This window comes from Hemibagrus wyckioides, linkage group LG13 (assembly GCF_019097595.1).
Source record: "Hemibagrus wyckioides isolate EC202008001 linkage group LG13, SWU_Hwy_1.0, whole genome shotgun sequence".
NCBI lineage: Eukaryota > Metazoa > Chordata > Actinopteri > Siluriformes > Bagridae > Hemibagrus > Hemibagrus wyckioides.
In genome coordinates, this window is record NC_080722.1 from 17,544,562 (window position 1) to 17,562,207 (window position 17,646).

The following is a 17,646-nucleotide window of genomic DNA, read 5'->3' on the forward strand; positions in this document are numbered from 1 at the left end:
ATATTGATCCGTGTTGGAAAGGAAGTCATCCTTGTTTCCCACACATCTTTTTTGTGAGGAATGTCATGATGGCACACAGTCTCAAGCACATTCTCTGACAATCCTTAAAAGAAACGCCTTTTATGCTGATCTAGACACAGCAATTTCTGCTCAAACCTGGCATGTTCTATCTCAAGGTTATGCAATGTTGGTGGTTTGTTCTTCCAGATATACAGCCCAGATGTAGCATGTGGAATCAGTTATAAGGGCATTTATGAGTGTAAATAAACCGATTAAACAGTATGAACACTTCTGTTTCAAATCCACAACCTTCAACGAGAACATGTCCACACAGCAAAGATACATATCTGACCACATGTTTTAAAGTCAAGGAACCACACATTCTATTATGAAATTTCTCTTAAGACAAAACGACATGAATTTGTGCTTTTTGGAAGACTAACAGCTGAACGTATTTAAGTCTCAATCTAGAGAGTAACCACATCCTAGCACTTAAAAGGCAGTTCAGATGGATTGCCCATTAATGCAGCATATTTACATCATGTAATGTAATTCTAAGTTGTAAACTAAACACATATTAAAGGAGACACCAGTTTATTGATTTCTTGTGCATCTCAGAATGAACTGCCAAGAAATTCTTCACAGTAATCAAGTGTGGTAGTCAGGGCCAGTGGATTTTTTTTTTATAATTTTTATTTGTATGTATTTATTTTATTCTATTTTATTTTAGAAACCACCTGTTTTGGCATGAGCAAGATGAGGAATGGCTGTGGACATAATCTGTTTCTAAAATGATGACAGTTGTTATGAAAATCCTAGATAACTCTTACTCTAGGTCTTTTTCTTGGTCTGCTTCCTTGTCCTTCTCTCCACATTCTCTCCATCCATCTGGCACCAAACAGTGGCATGTTTCTGATTAAAACAGAAATCCTGCTTGCCCTGCTGTTATTAGAAACAGGTCTAAGGAAAGGAGAGGCTTGTATGAAGACAGAAAATACACAAGAAATTGAGCACTCCAATATAAAAGAAATAAACAAGTTATGTATTTGTTCTCAAGACCAGTGGAAATCTTGAAATGGTTGACCAACATGGGGATTATTTTTGAGAAATTACCTGTAACTGTGCCTCCACATGACACAAGATTTTATTTTTGTGCTTGTTCCAGTCAGGTGTTTAATTTAATCTGTAACAAATAGTACACATATTAATGTCTCCATCTCAAGCCTGTGGAAACTCACTTTTAAACAGACCACACATAAGAACATTATGAAACATCCATGGCAGACACAGGACCGCCTCATAAATCCAATATAGACACTCATGGATTCATAAATGTCTAAAAATGAATTATAGGCTATTAAAATGCACCAATAAATCCTTATAAGGAGTGTAGACTACAGTGATACCACTTCCATCATTTAACATCTTTTATCCTTGAAGGCATCACCAACCCAAAACTCCTACATCAGTAGAAATCTGAAGCAGTAGATAGTAAATAAATTTACAAAGATGTATTCATCAGATTAGCAAGCCTGCTAATACCAAATGCATCGGATAAAAAGATAAAGTAAAATTCTCTTCAGAGAGCAAAGAAATGTGACTGTGATAGTGTGGAAGAATAGAACAAAATATTCAGAAATGACAAATACAACACTGGAAGCCATGTGTACAATGATGTCATTTGACACTGAGCAAATGAAATCAACCTAATCCTATGTTTTATAGAAAGCAAAATGAGAGTGAGCAATAGAGAACCAAATTATTACATCATTTGTTAGAAATAACATAATTGAAACAACTCAAATCAGATGTACAACAGGTCATGCAGAGCCAGATGTTTATTAATTAATGATTGTGTGTCTGCAAGTTTTACTGCTATTGAGGAATGTGCTTGTGATGCCAGTTGCAATTGGACCTGTAAAGATTTCAAGAAGGGTAAAGAGGTGAACTTTCAGCATTCTAAACACCAAGTTTCATTACCCAGCCATTATTGTTGGTCAGTGTAGAACAAATTCCCCACAATATGACACCACATAATGGTGTACATAGAGAACACTGAGTTCTCTGCTGAAGCATATAAAACACACTTGTGCATAAATATGTGACCAAGGAACATAAAATTACCAACAAAAAGCTGTTGAAAAACAGCTGACATTTTTTTTGTTGCTTTAGGGTATGCTTTATTTTTCAGCACTATATAGCCTTGATTCTCTTTGTTTTTTAGACCAGCATTTGTCTGCCCTGATTATTGTTAAAACAAAAAATGTGGCCATCATATCAGACTATTAATAGAATAGATTGGTATGAGGTGATTTTGCCCATTTGTCACAGAAAAGGAGATAGCAATAACATTAGTGGAAATGTTTATAATGATGTTTTGTCTCTGTGATTGTGTGTTAGTGTCACGATGAGATCAACTCCACCAACCTGCCAGTAGTAATCTTGGATAAAAGTTTGTGGATACTCAAACTTGTATTAGATATAGTTGTTGTAGGATTAGAATTTCCCTTTAGTGGATCTAAACCTGTTTCAGTATGACAATACCCCTGTACATTATGCAAGATCCATGAAAGCATGCTTTGTCAAAGTTGGTGTGGAAGGATATGAGTGTCCTGAGAATGAGAACATAAGATCCCTGACCACGCCCCATTTGAACACTTTTGGAATAAACTGGAATGGTTTGGAATGGCTTTTGGAATAAACTGGAATGAAATGCCAGACCTCTTCACCCTTTATTTGTGGAAGAATGGACGCAAATCCTCACAGCCACACTCCAACATCTGGTGGAAAGCCTTCCCAGAAAAGTGGAAGTTATTATAATAACAAAGGAGGACTAAGTCTGGAAAAAGGGATATTCAAAAAGGACACACTGGGTGTGATGGTCAGGTGTCCATAACTTTTGGCCATAATGCATAGAAATTGATAAAAAAAAAAAAAAAAAGATTAGCTAACACTTTAAAAAAAATACCTAAAAAAACTGTAAAAATGATAAATGTTTTTGGAATAAACTCCATGTCCAGGTGCCAGTGACAACAAAGATAATGTGTCAGGCTTTATCCATTAAATGAATCCACATTTATCACACACAAAAAGTAAACATTACAATACACACTACCTACCCATCAACATAATGGATCCCACCTGTTTTACAATGGCTAAATCTACGAGTTATTTGTAAATCGCTAATGTAAAAGCAGCGGCATGATTACCCGAGTGATTCATCCCCTGCAGTGATGATCAACAACTAATTAAATGCTATGCGTATGTGAGAGTGTAAGTGTACTCTAGAGAAGCAAAAAAGAGAAATTGGCTAAAGGTAGACCTACATGTCACACAAGTTTGTTAGTGTACAACATCTGTATTGGTCTTTTCCAAGTAAAGAATCTGTGTTGGATTATGCTGTTGAGTAAAGAATGTGGCCTGTTGTTCGCACTGGTATGTTCAAGGACTTTACCACTAATCTTTGTTTTGTTCAAGGACCTGTTTCCTTCTCCAATATGTTATAATGTATGCTGAATGAAAGGAATAAAACATACCTAGCTGTGCTGTGACCACCCTGATAACAGCACATCTAAAAGTGTTTTATTCTTCTTACACCACAGTGATTTGCCAACGATTTGACATTTGATCCTCCTTTCCTTAAATGAAAAATAAACGTCTCCTTATAGAAAGTTTTTTTTAAATTAAATAACCACACATATTCTAAATCCATTTATGATTAGCCTTGATTATGTAGATCATGCCAGTCAAGTCCCTATGAATTAGTTGTTACTATGGAAACTATAACATATTATAATAACGGGTTCATTAATATAGTCACAATGGCGTCAAAGGTGCTGTTATAGAAAGAGCACTATCAGAATCAAGAATTTAACAATGTAGATCATTGAGTAATGCCTTCAAATACACAAAAAAATCTTCAAAAACTTTCTATATCCGAAGGCACTGCTGATCTATTCAGTATGGTCTGGGTAAAAAATGCCTACTTATTGATATTACTGACAGATTAACACAACCATTAGGAAAGTACACGTAACGTGTCAGAGCAGATATGTACAATAAAGTAGGCACACACATTCAGCACCACATTAACTTGATATCAATATAATGTCCCGTACTGGAACAACAGTATTGGTGAATCCAAATAAACAGTTTGAACTGGATTACTTTTGCACTGCTTGCTGTAGCTCACATCCTCCTCACACATCTGCACATTCAGGAAATGCATGTCCCCTCTGAAATTTGTGCTCAGTCCACCTCCCACGTGCCTGCTCAATCAGGACCGTGCCTGCCTCGTGTCCATGTACAGTATGCGTATAAACCCTGATCTGATTCTTTTTCCTTGTCAAGACTTTGTCTCTTTGTCTCAGCATAACAAACCTACCTCTGTTTTAATGCATATATTATTACCGCCTTCTTATATGTATATATATATGTATGGTTGTGTATTTTGGATATATATCACAGTCTCCTCTTGATCTGTGTGCTGTTGAGTATGAATAAGTTTTTTTGAAATATTTCCAGTAATATTAATAAGCTGAAACACGTTACTCTTATAGATGTCTGGTTTAGGTGCTGTATATGTTATGGCATTTACAGATTGTAAACATTTGAGACGTATGGGACATTTTTTTTATCTATATTATTGATCAGCTATGAATAATTGAAGGCAGACATGCAGACTGACACAAACACTCCACACCACTCTGACCATCCCGACCACCCCCACACTCTCACACACACAGTTCTCTAGCCTGATTACAATATCTCACTCTCATTATCAGTTCAGTCATCATTTACTGATAAGGTCTTTTATTTGGCTCCTAATGGCACTCAGACAATCAGAGCAGACTAGTGCTGTGCATACATGAAGGGCTGAGACAATGCCTCTCAGTAATGAGAGGTAATTACACAAAAGACAACAATCAAAACACCATTCTGTCAGCTGGGCATTTTAATGATTTTTATACCAGATGTCTTTCAAAATGTCTATTCAAAATTGAATTGGAATAAAATGATGTTTCAGTGCCAGTGACAACAAAAATAACATTAAAACCCATTAAATGAAATCATATTCGTCCATGAACCCATGATGGAACAAACATACAATACACACAGCCTGCCCATCATTAGAATGGATTCAATTGTTTTACAAAGGCTAAACCTACGAGTTATTTGGAGATCGCTAATGTAACACTAATTACAATGTTATCTGAGTGATCCACCCCCTGCAGTGATGATCAACACATAATTAAACAGCTGTAGTATGTGTGCTTGAAAAAACACGTCTAAGATAAGAGGTCTAATGGTATACACTACAGCTGCATTTATAACTGTTATAACTACAGAACATGTGTGCTAAGATATCTAGCTAATTTAGCTAATGTTAGTGATCTTGAATGTAGTGCTATCTATTTGATTACAAGGGTATGCCAACACCCAGATATTTAAAAAATCTATTTGGGTCTGCTTGTGACAAATGTTAATTTGCCAGTTATCTTTGTGCTAAAGCTATAGCTGTAATGTCAGTAAATACAAGTCTTTTTTTTTTTTTTATAGTTTTCATAATCACGCAAAAAAAACCATTCAGACATGTCATTAAATTCTTATTGTTTCCTCTTCAGATTCTGAGTCAGTATGCGATTCTGTGTAAGATTGATTTTGGCATAAATAACATTAAACGCTTATGGAGACCTGGTATAGAAAATACATTGGCTAGTGCAGTCACAACCTCAGTTTCAGTCCAACAAGCATTTAAGACCAGAATATTGTCCTGTAGTTGAACAACAGTGTTGGTACATCCAAATAAACAGTCTGTGTTGGATTAGATACAAACTACTCCCTGCAGCCCTTTACACATCTGTTCAGAAAGTGTATGTCTCCACTGAAATTCAAGCTCAGCTCAAAGATACACAGCAGGATATCGTGTTATAATGAACTATTCAGACACTTGGATACATATGTTTTGAAATTTTATATACAAAATATTGATGATAAAAAATAAATAACAGATGTTGTTTCACAAGACATATTTTACAGTAACATTAAAGCACTGAAGAGATGGTTTTCAGCACCTCCATTCCTGCTGATCTCAGATGATTATGATAGAGTAGACATTTTGCAAGAAAAATATATATATTTAAATAATAATAAATAAATAGATAGCACTACATTAAGAAATAAAATGTGATGATGAAAAAATGAAATAAAACTGCTATGCCTGTTACGGTACTCAGTTCCTCCATTTACCCTTTCCGTTATCTTTCATTATCAGTTTAGCCATCATTAATTGATAATGGCATTTAATTGGCTCCTAATGAGACGACAGAGTGGCAGACAATCAGACAGCAGACAAGACCTGCGTACATGGGAAACAATGCGTCTGTTTTCCACCACAATGTTCCAGCCACACTGGGGAATTAGATCTTATCCACTCATTGAGTCTTAACAGTATCTTCAAGGCCTGTCACCGCTGGAGCAAAGACATGTCCACTGATTTTCAGCTTAATGTTTCTTGTAATTGGGACTGCTTTATATAGCTTTTTAAATGGCAGACATTTTGTTTTAGGTTTGTTTGGCGCAAGGCTATGCAAAAGAAAGACAAGTCAGTAATTTAAACCTGAAAAAGGGAATATTTTTGGCTCTTACCAGCATGTTTTCATAACATTTACAAGATTTATTTTAACTGGACTAAAATATAGTTTCGAATGCCAAGAACAGCAAAGATAATGTGCAAGGCCTTACATAGTAATTTAGGAGATATAAAGTGGGAAGTCAATAAGGTGTTTTGCATTTGTCACAGTATCGGAATTTAGCATTTTTTACAGAAATGCAGAGAGAGAGAGCAAGAGAGAGAGAGAGAGAGAGAGAGAGAGAGAGATGCAGAACATATACTACAGCTGATTTATTTAATATGACTATGTTCATTAAAATGGCACTCAATCTATATTGTGTTTAACACTTAACATGATATGACATCTTAATCTGATTTGATTTGCATTGCTGATATAGGAGTGTCTTATATCTGTATGGATATAATATAATAATTCAGATATTCTAAATACTAAACTAAAATGGGTGAGTAAAAAACGCAACAGAAGCCTGCTGTCAATTTCCATTGCCAGTCAATGCTCCTGCTGCAGACTGCTGATCGCTGATGATAATTATGTTTACTGAGATCGCCAGGGTCGTCTGTGGAAAGCGCTTCCGCAAATTACTCCCAGCATGGGGTTGAAGGGGTCTGTAGGGGGTCTGTATAAGGGTTGAGGGGGACTGTTTGTCCAGAGGCAGGGGCTGAGGTCAACAACAAGCAACCCTCTGCATACCTCTCCACGCTCCAGGTCTCTATGAGCTGTTTGTCTGCCATTCAGAGCCTCACCCTGCGCATGCCTGTGAATGAAGGTGAGCTGCTTGCTTTACTCCATTGTCAGAGCCTGTTATCAGTCCATTAGCCCAGACGACCTCATCCCTGCCCCCTCCTTTCACCTCTGCAGCTGATAAATTCACTACGGTCACCTAAGCACGGGGTGTCGAGGGGCGGTGCAAGCAATTTTGCTAATCCTGTAACTACTAATTGTCTCCTCCTATCCTATGGCTTTAACAAACACAAGCACAGGAGAAAGAGGTGCTACATCTGGGTATATAAGGTGCAGGACATGTGCTGGAATACCACTGATGCCATGCAGAGAGAGCTTCACGTATAGGACTGACTGCCATCTGGTGACAATAACAACCAGGCATTTCTAGCTACTTCAGGGGTCACGCTTTATTCCGACTGTTTTGGACTTGTGTGAGCATTGAACATGAACACTACAGCGAGGTTCCTGCACATCCTGTTTGTGTGTATGTGTGTGTCAGCTGTTCAAGCACGGATCTGGGCCTGGATGCTATCGATGCCATACAGCCCACCAGAAGAAGGACCTATGGGGCTGAGAGAAAGAGAGACAGAGTCATCTCCCAACAGCCAAAAGGGCGATATGGTGAGTTCTGTTTTCTATGTGTTTTAAAAATTTTGACCCATCTGTGTAACCATTACCTATTCAAAGTTAACATGAATTTAAGCTGCCTTCAGTAACAAAACCTAGCCCATAAATATACTACAGTAACAAACCTAAGAACAAATTCAGATGAAAAATTTAACTTACTCAATATTAGTCAATCTGAATATTCTAATGTTCGAAAAGCAAATAAATGAGACTGCAAATAGACATTTGTTATTCATTAATTCTTAAATAGAACTTAAATGCACATAATTATCATTGTAATTTTGTACTGCACAGCAAATAAGGTACATGTAGAGAAAAAAACACACTCAGCAACAAAACTGGAACTTTGCATTAACTACTCAACCGTAGTGAAAAAAAAGCTGCTGAATTTGCATGCGGTTGCCTGAATTTGCTTCTAAATGCATGCATCTGTTTTTAGGTGGCCTGTGATCATGATCGTGCCTGTGGAAAGGGTTTCTCCTGCGACCGCCACTTTGGCCTGTGTGTTCCCCTAAGACAAGAAGGGAAATATTGCCGGCGAGATGCCCAGTGTGTACGAGGACTAAGCTGCATGTATGGGAGATGCATCCGGAGCATTCCAGAGGGACAGGAAGGTAAGGGCAATAATGTTCTATATGAAGTCAGTTTAAAAGCACAGCAGTGCCAGTGCATGATGAAAATAAATTCAGCCTGTGTATCATTACTTAAATGTGAGCTGTCTATTGATCTCATCATCATCTCAGGTGCCCGGTGTAAAGTAGATAAAGACTGTGGGGCTTCGATGTGCTGCGCACGGCATCATGGTGAGAGGGTGTGTAAGCGTCGACTGGTATTGGGCGAGAGCTGCTTCGTGCCAGATGGAGGACTGGCATTTAGCATCAACCAGATCTGTCCATGTGATGAGGGACTGCTGTGTCGTGGAAATGGTCAGCCACAAAAAAGAGAGTACGTTTTTTCCCCCTGTATAAATAAAAAAGTTCCTGTAGATTTCCTACTTCCATTATAATGAGGATAGAGATGGTAATGTCAGAACTAACACTGTATTTTTTTTGTTCTACAGGACAGAGTTTGTGTACAGTCCTGATTCAACCAGCTGGACCTGCCAGGTTCCAAAACACTAAGACCCCCTCTACTGTAAACCTAATTTATTAAACTGTTGTATATACTGTTTTTAAATTGTACATATAAATAAAGGTTTTATTCTTTCAAGCTGGCTTCAGAAAAACAAATGTATATATTTTCAGTACACAATAAACTTTCTATTTATCTATCTCATACCATTCTCTTATATATTGATTAATTTTTATTTATTTATTTATTTTTGTTAAGGCAGTGTGATTTTATTATTGGTGAATGCAGAATTTTTAATCATTCAGTAGTCATGAAAAAATTCACATTATGTGGAATTTATAGCCTTTTACTTTTAGCCATCATAAAAATATGGGGAAATAGAAGACACTGCTAGCCTGATAAAGTAAACTCCACATGACGACAATTGTTGCCATTTTATAACATAACAGCATGAAACAATTAAACATTTATAGGACTTTATACCACAGCGCTGTTGAATTGGTCAGAAAGTGAATATAAGTTTCCTATTGCAGCAGCACTGGCTGTAATTAAAATTACAGGTTTAAATATAAACAGTATTGTCCTAATATGTCCTGTATGCTGAACTACATAATGTAAGGATAATAATGTACATTTATTTAACCTTCGTTTTGTCCTCCTATTGACCACACAACTTTGGTCCTCCTGCTTTAACTGTTTTTAAAGCATGAAATGTAAAATCATCATCCAATCATTACAAAACAACCTATTAGTGATATAAAAAGACTTTTAAAACTGGGTCCAATTTAACACCAAGGACAACAGGAGGCTTTATTAAAAGTGTCTCCAGTGTCAGAGCTTTGTAACAGTCAGTAAGTTAGATCACCACTAGAGATTCTTCAGCACAGAGGTCTTTCTGCTTTTTCTTCTTCTTTTTTTAATAACAAAATTTTGTCATATTAACTTAAAATAATAAAGAAAACCTAAATTGTTTCTCACATATAACACAACATTAAAGTAGTTATAAATGGTTAAAAATCATTAAATGGCTAATTCATAAATTAAATATTTAAATCTTTGAAATTTTTTAAAGCCTATGAGGGGAAAGAAAAAAAACCTTTTGGGATCTGCTGTTATCGTAAAAGAAGCCACTTTGGGGGAAGTAAGAGTAACTATCTAGAGAAACAGGGCATCACACCATCCCGTCGTTGATTATGTTCCAATAACAGCATGCCCTGTTGAGTTTTATTCTTCATAACAGTTGTCTTCAATCTTATAAACTGATAAAGTGGAAAAAATGAGTCCTTGGGGATTCGACTGAAGACTGTCTTATAGATACACATCTTGTCAAAGGTGTGTAAAATCAATGAAGCTAAGTGCACTGTGTAGTACTGCTGCAAGATATGTATGGGGCTGCTCCTGAGAAAAGATAAAATTCATTAGTTTCAATCAAATATGGGTATTATTGTGTAGTGAGAATGAGACTTTTTCCCTTCAAAGCTCATACTGAAATCCGCAGCCTTTGTTTATCTTGTGACAAATTCTTCTGATGCTCTTGAACACAGTATCAACATAATTAACGGTAAAAAAACAAAAAAAAAAAAAAAAAACTTTTATTTTGAATTGTCAAAGACGGAAGTGGATGCGATTGTTTCGGGGTGCTTCAGCTGACGTCCTCTCAAACAAACGCGCTTAACTTTTCGGTCAAATGCACTTTTAGGAAACACAAAATAAAATATATATATATATCTGAACAATGTCGACGGCAATGAATTTCGGCACCAAATCATTTAAACCACGACCTCCTGACAAAGGATCATTCCCTTTAGACCATTTCGGTAAGTAAAGTGTGTGTGTGTGTGTATGTGAATGGGAAATTTACGCACTAGGCGTAGAGCGTTACAGTAACGCGTACAGTAACACAGTCATGTAACCTGTATCTAGTTATTCTTCCTCGTGAACATTATGTTGTTGTTTACAGGTGAATGTAAAGAGTTCAAAGAGAAATTCATGCGCTGTCTCAGGGACAACAACTTTGACAGCACTCTGTGTCGACTACAGTCCAAAGAGTACCTGGAATGTAGAATGGACAAGTAAGATGGATGGAGAGCTGGTTAGTTAAATAAAAGGTCTACAGGTCATGTTTTTACTTACAGGTGTGTGTGTTTTTCTTTAGACAGTTGATGACGAAGGAGCCTCTTGAGAAGCTCGGGTTCAAGGACCTGATGGACCAAGTCAAAGAAGAGAGCCAAGAGAAACCTTAACGAAATCAAACGATGAAATGTATTGTTATTTAAACTGTCTTTTAATTGTATGTTGTCAATACTGTGTAAATTAGCTTCATGTATATAAGCTTATACAATGCATAAAGGTTTTTCATACGTCTTATACTTGGTCATGTCATTGGTCATACACCACACTTATATTCGTGCTAGCAAGTGACGGTTCATTTGTGCCACTTGTGTAGTTTGCTTTCTTGTGGGAAGGTGATTTTTTTTAAGATGACAAGCTGTACTGGTCCACAGGAGTCACAAGTAGTTAAGAAAACATTTCAGCTCTTAAGTGTGCAAGGTAAATCAATAGTTACAGTTACTGGGGTGGTGGTAGCTGTGTGTGGTAGCTGTCGTTGACAGGACGATCCAGGGTTCAAGCCCCAGCACTGCCAAGCTGCCACCGCTGGGCCCTTGAGCAAGGCCCCCAACCTACCCTGTTCTAGGGGTGCTGTATCATGGCTGACCCTGCACTCTAACTGGATGGGATATTCAAAGAAAGAATTTCACTGTGCAGTAATGTATGTGACAAATAAAGACAACTTAACACCAAGCTAGTCTAACCTAAAACTAGTCTAGTCTAACTAGAAAACAGGAATTTGCCAGAAAAAAAAGATGCAAAACACAATTAGTATAATCTATGGGATTAAAAGAGAGTAGCTAGTCAGTTATAACCAACTAGCTAGTGTTGGCTAGCTCACCTTCACTGCAAGCAACACTTAATGCTGGTGGTATTGGACTGCTTGATATTTCAGTATTGATAATATATTTCACATTGATCACTGTTTCAGTAAATGCTAATATTGTCCACTAATATGTATTGGTTAAAAAAAGTTTAATGCCACCCATACATCAGCCAATGCTGCTATGTCTCTCATTTCTCTCTCTCTCTATTTATCTTAATTTCATTTGATTTTCAAATATGCCAGCCCCGACTTTGTTTGGACCAGAAGTACCAACAAGCTCTGCTCTTTCATTTCTAGCTTTATTTTTTTTGTAATAATTCTATACACATATTGTGAGCATTAGAAAATGGGAATTTATTCCATGTAGAAGCTAAAGTTGTAAGTGGGGAACTGAAGAAAAGTCTGACCACATGCCATAGGACGTGTCAGAGGAGTCATTTAGCTAATTGCTAAGATTTGTTGCTTTTGTGTCAAACTTAATTTGCATTAAGAATTCAGAAAAACTTGAATGTAATGTTTTAGTTGTAGTTAAAATCATTGCCTTTTGTAAAACACAAATTATGAATGACTGCTTTATTACTTTAGTGTGACTGGGTGAGGAGTGTAATTTATCTAATAAAGCAAATATTTGGACATCTTTGGCAGCTATCAGAACAGGTTTAATCTGGTTCCAACAAAATCTGACAGTTGCTCAGATTTCTGAGGTCTGACATTAAGCAGAATACATAAAAAAGAGCATTTTTAGAAAAGATAATATTTTAAGATATTTTTTATCTCATGGGATCAATAATATATTGCAGCTACTGACTGTAGCCCATCTGGAGTGGGACCTCAGATACACTATATTGCCAAAAGTATTTGCTCACCTGCCTTGACTTGCATATGAACTTAAGTGACATCCCATTCCTAATCCATAGGGTTCAATATGACGTCGGTCCACCCTTTGCAGCTATAACAGCTTCAGCTCTTCTGGGAAGGCTGTCCACAAGGTTTAGGAGTGTGTTCATGGGAATTTTTGACCATTCTTCCAGAAGCGCATTTGTGAGGCTCTCAGTCTCCGCTAATTCATCCCAAAGGTGTTCTATCGGGTTGAGGTCAGGACTCTGTGCAGGCCAGTCAAGTTCATCCACACCAGACTCTGTCATCCATGTCTTTATGGACCTTGCTTTGTGCACTGGTGCACAGTCATGTTGGAAGAGGAAGGGGCCAGCTCCAAACTGTTCCCACAAAGTTGGGAGCATGGAATTGTCCAAAATGTCTTGGTATGCTGAAGCATTCAGAGTTCCTTTCACTGGAACTAAGGGACCAAGCCCAGCTCCTGAAAAACAACCCCACACCATAATCCCCCCTCCACCAAACTTTACACTTAGCACAATGCAGTCAGACAAGTACCGTTCTCCTGGCAACCGCCAAACCCAGACTCGTCCATCAGATTGCCAGATGGAGAAGCGCGATTCGTCACTCCAGAGAACGTGTCTCCACTGCTCTAGAGTCCAGTGGCGGCGTGCTTTACACCACTGCATCCGACGCTTTGCATTGCACTTGGTGATGTATGGCTTGGATGCAGCTGCTCGGCCATGGAAACCCATTCCATGAAGCTCTCTGCGCACTGTTCTTGAGCTAATCTGAAGGCCACATGAAGTTTGGAGGTCTGTAGCGATTGACTCTGCAGAAAGTTGGCGACCTCTTCGCACTATGTGCCTCAGCATCCGCTGATCCCGCTCCGTCAGTTTACGTGGCCTACCACTTCGTGGCCGAGTTGCTGTCGTTCCCAAACACTTCCACGTTCTTATAATACAGCTGACAGTTGACTGTGGAATATTTAGGAGCGAGGAAATTTCACGACTGGATTTGTTGCACAGGTGGCATCCTATCACAGTTCCACGCTGGAATTCACTGAGCTCCTGAGAGCGACCCATTCTTTCACAAATGTTTGGAAAAACAGTCTGCATGCCTAGGTGCTTGATTTTATACACCTGTGGCCATGGAAGTGATTGGAACACCTGATTCTGATTATTTGGATGGGTGAGCGAATACTTTTGGCAATATAGTGTATTTGTGAGAGAGAGAGAAAATGCTGTCTTGTGACATTATAGTTTAGACAAAAAATAATATAGAACAGCTTGTAATGAATATGAGGACTAAAAATCGTTATTTTGGCTTTCTAGTAATGTGGTAGCGTGGCCGAGCGGTCTAAGGCGCTGGATTAAGGCTCCAGTCTCTTCGGGGGCGTGGGTTCGAATCCCACCGCTGCCAACAACTTTTGAAACATTTATTTTTGGTAAAACGTAAACGAAAAGATCAACGTACGTTCCTGTCTAAAATTGTGGTTGATCATTTTCATACGTTATAATATAGTGCCTCGATTACAACTATAAAACACTGCAAAAGCATGGACCGTCTGAATGGTCTCTTATTTTGAAAAAATTCCCCATTAAAGGAACGTGCTTTTGTATCATCCTTCACACCACTTCAGCGCAGCCGGCTGAATGTCATTTGGTTTTCTATCCAGGTTTTTCCATTATGTCAGTATGAGACCTGTGCTTGTAAAATACCTCATATATATTTATCATTATTAAAAATGAATAGATCAATGAAGCCTGATAAGGGTTGTTCTTTAACTCTTGCACTGACCGTGTGCTCTGCTGCTATTGGTGGAACTCTTCAGTATGGCTACAACTTGGCTATCGTCAATGCACCCACTGCCTTCATCCAGAAGTTTATTAATGAGACGTGTATGGAGAGGTGGGACACTCCTCTGGACTCCAACCAGGTGGTCCTTATCTGGACTGTCATAGTGTCTGCCTTTTCCCTTGGGGGACTGTTTGGGTCGCTGCTTGCTGGACCAATGGCTATCCGTTTTGGACGCAGACAAACCTTGTTGCTGAATAACTCTTTCCTTTTGGTTAGTACAGTCATGGCCTTGGGCAGTCGCTCAGCCAGATCCATTGAGATGATCATCATTGCTCGTTTGCTTGTAGGAGTTAATGCAGGCGTGAGCATGAATGTCCAGCCTATGTATTTTGGGGAGAGTGCTCCTAAGGCCATGAGGGGTGCTGTTGCTTTTTCCTCAGCTGTTTTCACAGCCATGGGAATTCTGCTGGGGCAGGTGACAGGTTTGACTGAACTGTTGGGGAGTGAGGCTCTCTGGCCGTATCTTCTAGCCAGCAACGCTGTTCCTGGACTGCTCCAGTTGCTCACTCTGCCCTGGTTCCCAGAGAGCCCTCGCTACCTGCTCATCGACAGAGGCGACAGAGAGGCCTGCAATCGTGCTCTTACCCGCCTGAGGGGCTGTAATGTGTCAGATGCTGAGATGGAGGAAATCCTCGAGGAGCGGAAAGCTGTTGGTGAGACACGAGCTAAATCACTCTGGGAACTACTGTCTGATCGTAGCTTACGGTGTCAGCTGTGCATTGTCATGGCAGCCAGCAGTTCCATGATGCTCTGCGGGAACGACTCCATCTACTTCTATGCCTCATACATATTTCAAGAGGCAGGAATACCCATGGATAAGATCCAGTATGTTACCATTGGAACAGGTGCTTGTGAGTTCACTGCAGCTATAATGTGTAACTTACTGATTGAAAGACTGGGTCGCCGCTTGCTCCTTGTTGGTGGGTATGTGCTCATGGCTGGCTGGGCAGTGGTGTTCACTCTGTCTCTGTCTCTGCAGGGTAAAGTGACTGGCATGCCCTACCTGAGCATGGCATGTGTCTTTGCTTACATCCTGAGCTTTGGAATGGGTCCTGCAGGGGTAACTGGCATACTGCCTACTGAGCTCTTCAACCAGATGGCTCGACCTGCAGCTTACATGATGGCCGGCTCCATGATGTGGCTCAACCTCTTCCTGGTGGGAATGGCCTTTCCTTTTATAGTCAACAGTATGGGCCAGTTTTGTTTTATTCCTTTCTGTGGTGTGTGTGTGTTTTCAGCCATATTCATCGGTCTTGCCTTACCCGAGACAAAGGGGAAGAGTATAGCTGAAATCACTGCAGAGTTTGAGAAACACAACACAAAGGCCTTATCTAATTCAACACAGGACCACATACAGCTACAGGAATCTCAGCACATTATTCATCTGAATTCTTATGACTGACAGTTCGTACAAAGTGATTATACCTTGCATTTTGCTGAATATGCAATATCATATGGAATGAAATAAGAAGTATTTGCTGCATCCTTTTTGTTAAAAGTAAATTCAGGTGTTTTAAGAAGACACTGGATTCCACTAGCAGACACCATGTTTAATCTGTTTTAATTCAGTAAGTGGTCAATTATTCATACCTGTGCATAATTTAATGGTTGTTTGATTGTAGTTTCAGTGTCTGTGTTTGACAAATCTAAATAGAGAACTTTAGGCATCTTAAAATTCACTAATTTTGCTGCTGGCAGCTTGAGACTGTGATAAATACCTGTTCAACAGTGTCTGTCTGGGGAACAATAACCCATACCAACAGTGTCACAGACACTGTAGCCTAGTTTTATTGAATTGTCTTGGCATTTTTCTTTCTTGGAAATATGTGATTACCAAAAACAAACTCTATCACCTGTCTCTGTATGTATACACATTAATATTTTAGTAGGCTATGACTTATTTATGACTGTGTATGCACTGGAAAAAAAAACATTTCACAGGACAAGTTATATATGAGCTAAATTATATTTTAAAGTATAAGTTATATTTGCTGCAGTGTAAACAGACTGATGTATACGTAATACGATATTTTAAACACTGAGATGCTTTTCCAGTATTGAAGTGTTGCTATGTTGCTGCTGTGTATGATGGTGCTCCATACTTAAATTATGGTGTCTCTTTTTTTCAAATGCTATGAATAGACATAAAAGTCCTGGTATTTAATTGTGCTTGAAAGGAATTTGTGTTGAAACACACTGATGAAAATGCTATGCATGACTGCAATGCCTTAAAATGCAAATCGCATTTTTAGTCTTTTAGTCAGATGTTTTATCTATTATATAAACACTGTGATGCACTTTTAATACATAAATTATTTATTTCTAAAGTAAACTCTATTTAATTCTAAGTACTGTTGAAGCCAAGTTTCTTTGAGAGAGCTTTTTTCCCCTTGGTGTGTCATGAAGACCAAAGCAATGGTTTTAAACTGCACCTTGACCAACTCAGGTCTTAAATATTACACTCCGATAGGTGGCACTGTATCCCAAAGACACTCTTGGTTGTTCTCTTGTACTGTTTTGACACTTTATCACTGCATACTGATTGTTGTCGCATGTGAACAAGGTCACTCTCAGCATGTCAGTTCATAGCAAACAGATGACACGATAGCAGATGGAAAGATTTCATTCTGCTGTGCCTCCTCTGATTTTAAGACTATTTTTTAAGCTGTTTCTCTCTGTATACAAAAATATGTATACTCATATCAATCAGCAATGCAAATAAAACTTGACGTGTGTGACATGATAATGAATTGTTGAATCTTTTGAAAAGAAAATGTTTAGTATATTGCATTGAATGATTTCTCTTTTCTTAAATATTTGTTTCTGGTAGATTGTTTTCGACATATTGTATTTATTTATTTATTGTTTGTTTGTTTGTAAATTTAACCTTGCAGATTACATAGTGCAAAATACAAACTGCAGAATCCAAAAGACAAATGCTTTCCATATGCAGTTGTCTTC

The 17,646-nt window shown here is 38.3% G+C and overlaps 3 protein-coding genes and 1 non-coding gene across 4 annotated transcripts; all 4 read left to right on the plus strand.

Moving 5' to 3' along the window:
- Nucleotides 1-7,700: 7,700 nt before the first annotated feature.
- Nucleotides 7,701-9,106, plus strand: LOC131363635 (dickkopf-related protein 1-like). Its single transcript, XM_058406368.1, has 3 exons — nucleotides 7,701-7,979; nucleotides 8,425-8,930; nucleotides 9,046-9,106. The coding sequence occupies exons 1-3, from the start codon at nucleotides 7,803-7,805 to the stop codon at nucleotides 9,104-9,106; spliced, it is 744 nt and encodes a 247-aa protein (XP_058262351.1). The 5' UTR covers nucleotides 7,701-7,802.
- Nucleotides 9,107-10,663: 1,557 nt separating this feature from the next.
- On the plus strand, nucleotides 10,664-11,443 carry LOC131363196 (cytochrome c oxidase assembly protein COX19). The gene is made up of 3 exons (XM_058405510.1): nucleotides 10,664-10,873; nucleotides 11,017-11,128; nucleotides 11,212-11,443. The coding sequence occupies exons 1-3, from the start codon at nucleotides 10,792-10,794 to the stop codon at nucleotides 11,297-11,299; spliced, it is 282 nt and encodes a 93-aa protein (XP_058261493.1). The 5' UTR covers nucleotides 10,664-10,791; the 3' UTR covers nucleotides 11,300-11,443.
- Nucleotides 11,444-13,067: 1,624 nt separating this feature from the next.
- Nucleotides 13,068-17,399, plus strand: LOC131363195 (solute carrier family 2, facilitated glucose transporter member 11). The gene has a single exon (XM_058405509.1). It carries the CDS (start codon nucleotides 14,573-14,575, stop codon nucleotides 16,085-16,087), a length of 1,515 nt encoding a protein of 504 aa, XP_058261492.1. The 5' UTR covers nucleotides 13,068-14,572; the 3' UTR covers nucleotides 16,088-17,399.
- Nucleotides 14,166-14,247, plus strand: trnal-aag (transfer RNA leucine (anticodon AAG)). Its single transcript has one exon. It is a non-coding gene; the product is annotated as a tRNA-Leu (tRNA).
- Nucleotides 17,400-17,646: the final 247 nt, after the last annotated feature.

What these genes read in the sequence shown, in the direction of transcription:
- LOC131363196 (XM_058405510.1), top strand. Translation starts at nt 10,792, where the DNA reads ATGTCGACGGCAATGAATTTCGGCACCAAATCATTTAAACCACGACCT. An exon ending in ATTCCCTTTAGACCATTTCG is followed by an intron (nt 10,874 to 11,016) that starts GTAAGTAAAGTG and finishes TGTTGTTTACAG; the next exon opens with GTGAATGTAAAGAGTTCAAA. An exon ending in CTGGAATGTAGAATGGACAA is followed by an intron (nt 11,129 to 11,211) that starts GTAAGATGGATG and finishes GTTTTTCTTTAG; the next exon opens with ACAGTTGATGACGAAGGAGC.
- LOC131363635 (XM_058406368.1), top strand. Translation starts at nt 7,803, where the DNA reads ATGAACACTACAGCGAGGTTCCTGCACATCCTGTTTGTGTGTATGTGT. An exon ending in ACAGCCAAAAGGGCGATATG is followed by an intron (nt 7,980 to 8,424) that starts GTGAGTTCTGTT and finishes ATCTGTTTTTAG; the next exon opens with GTGGCCTGTGATCATGATCG. An exon ending in GGTCAGCCACAAAAAAGAGA is followed by an intron (nt 8,931 to 9,045) that starts GTACGTTTTTTC and finishes TTTGTTCTACAG; the next exon opens with GACAGAGTTTGTGTACAGTC.
- LOC131363195 (XM_058405509.1), top strand. Translation starts at nt 14,573, where the DNA reads ATGAATAGATCAATGAAGCCTGATAAGGGTTGTTCTTTAACTCTTGCA.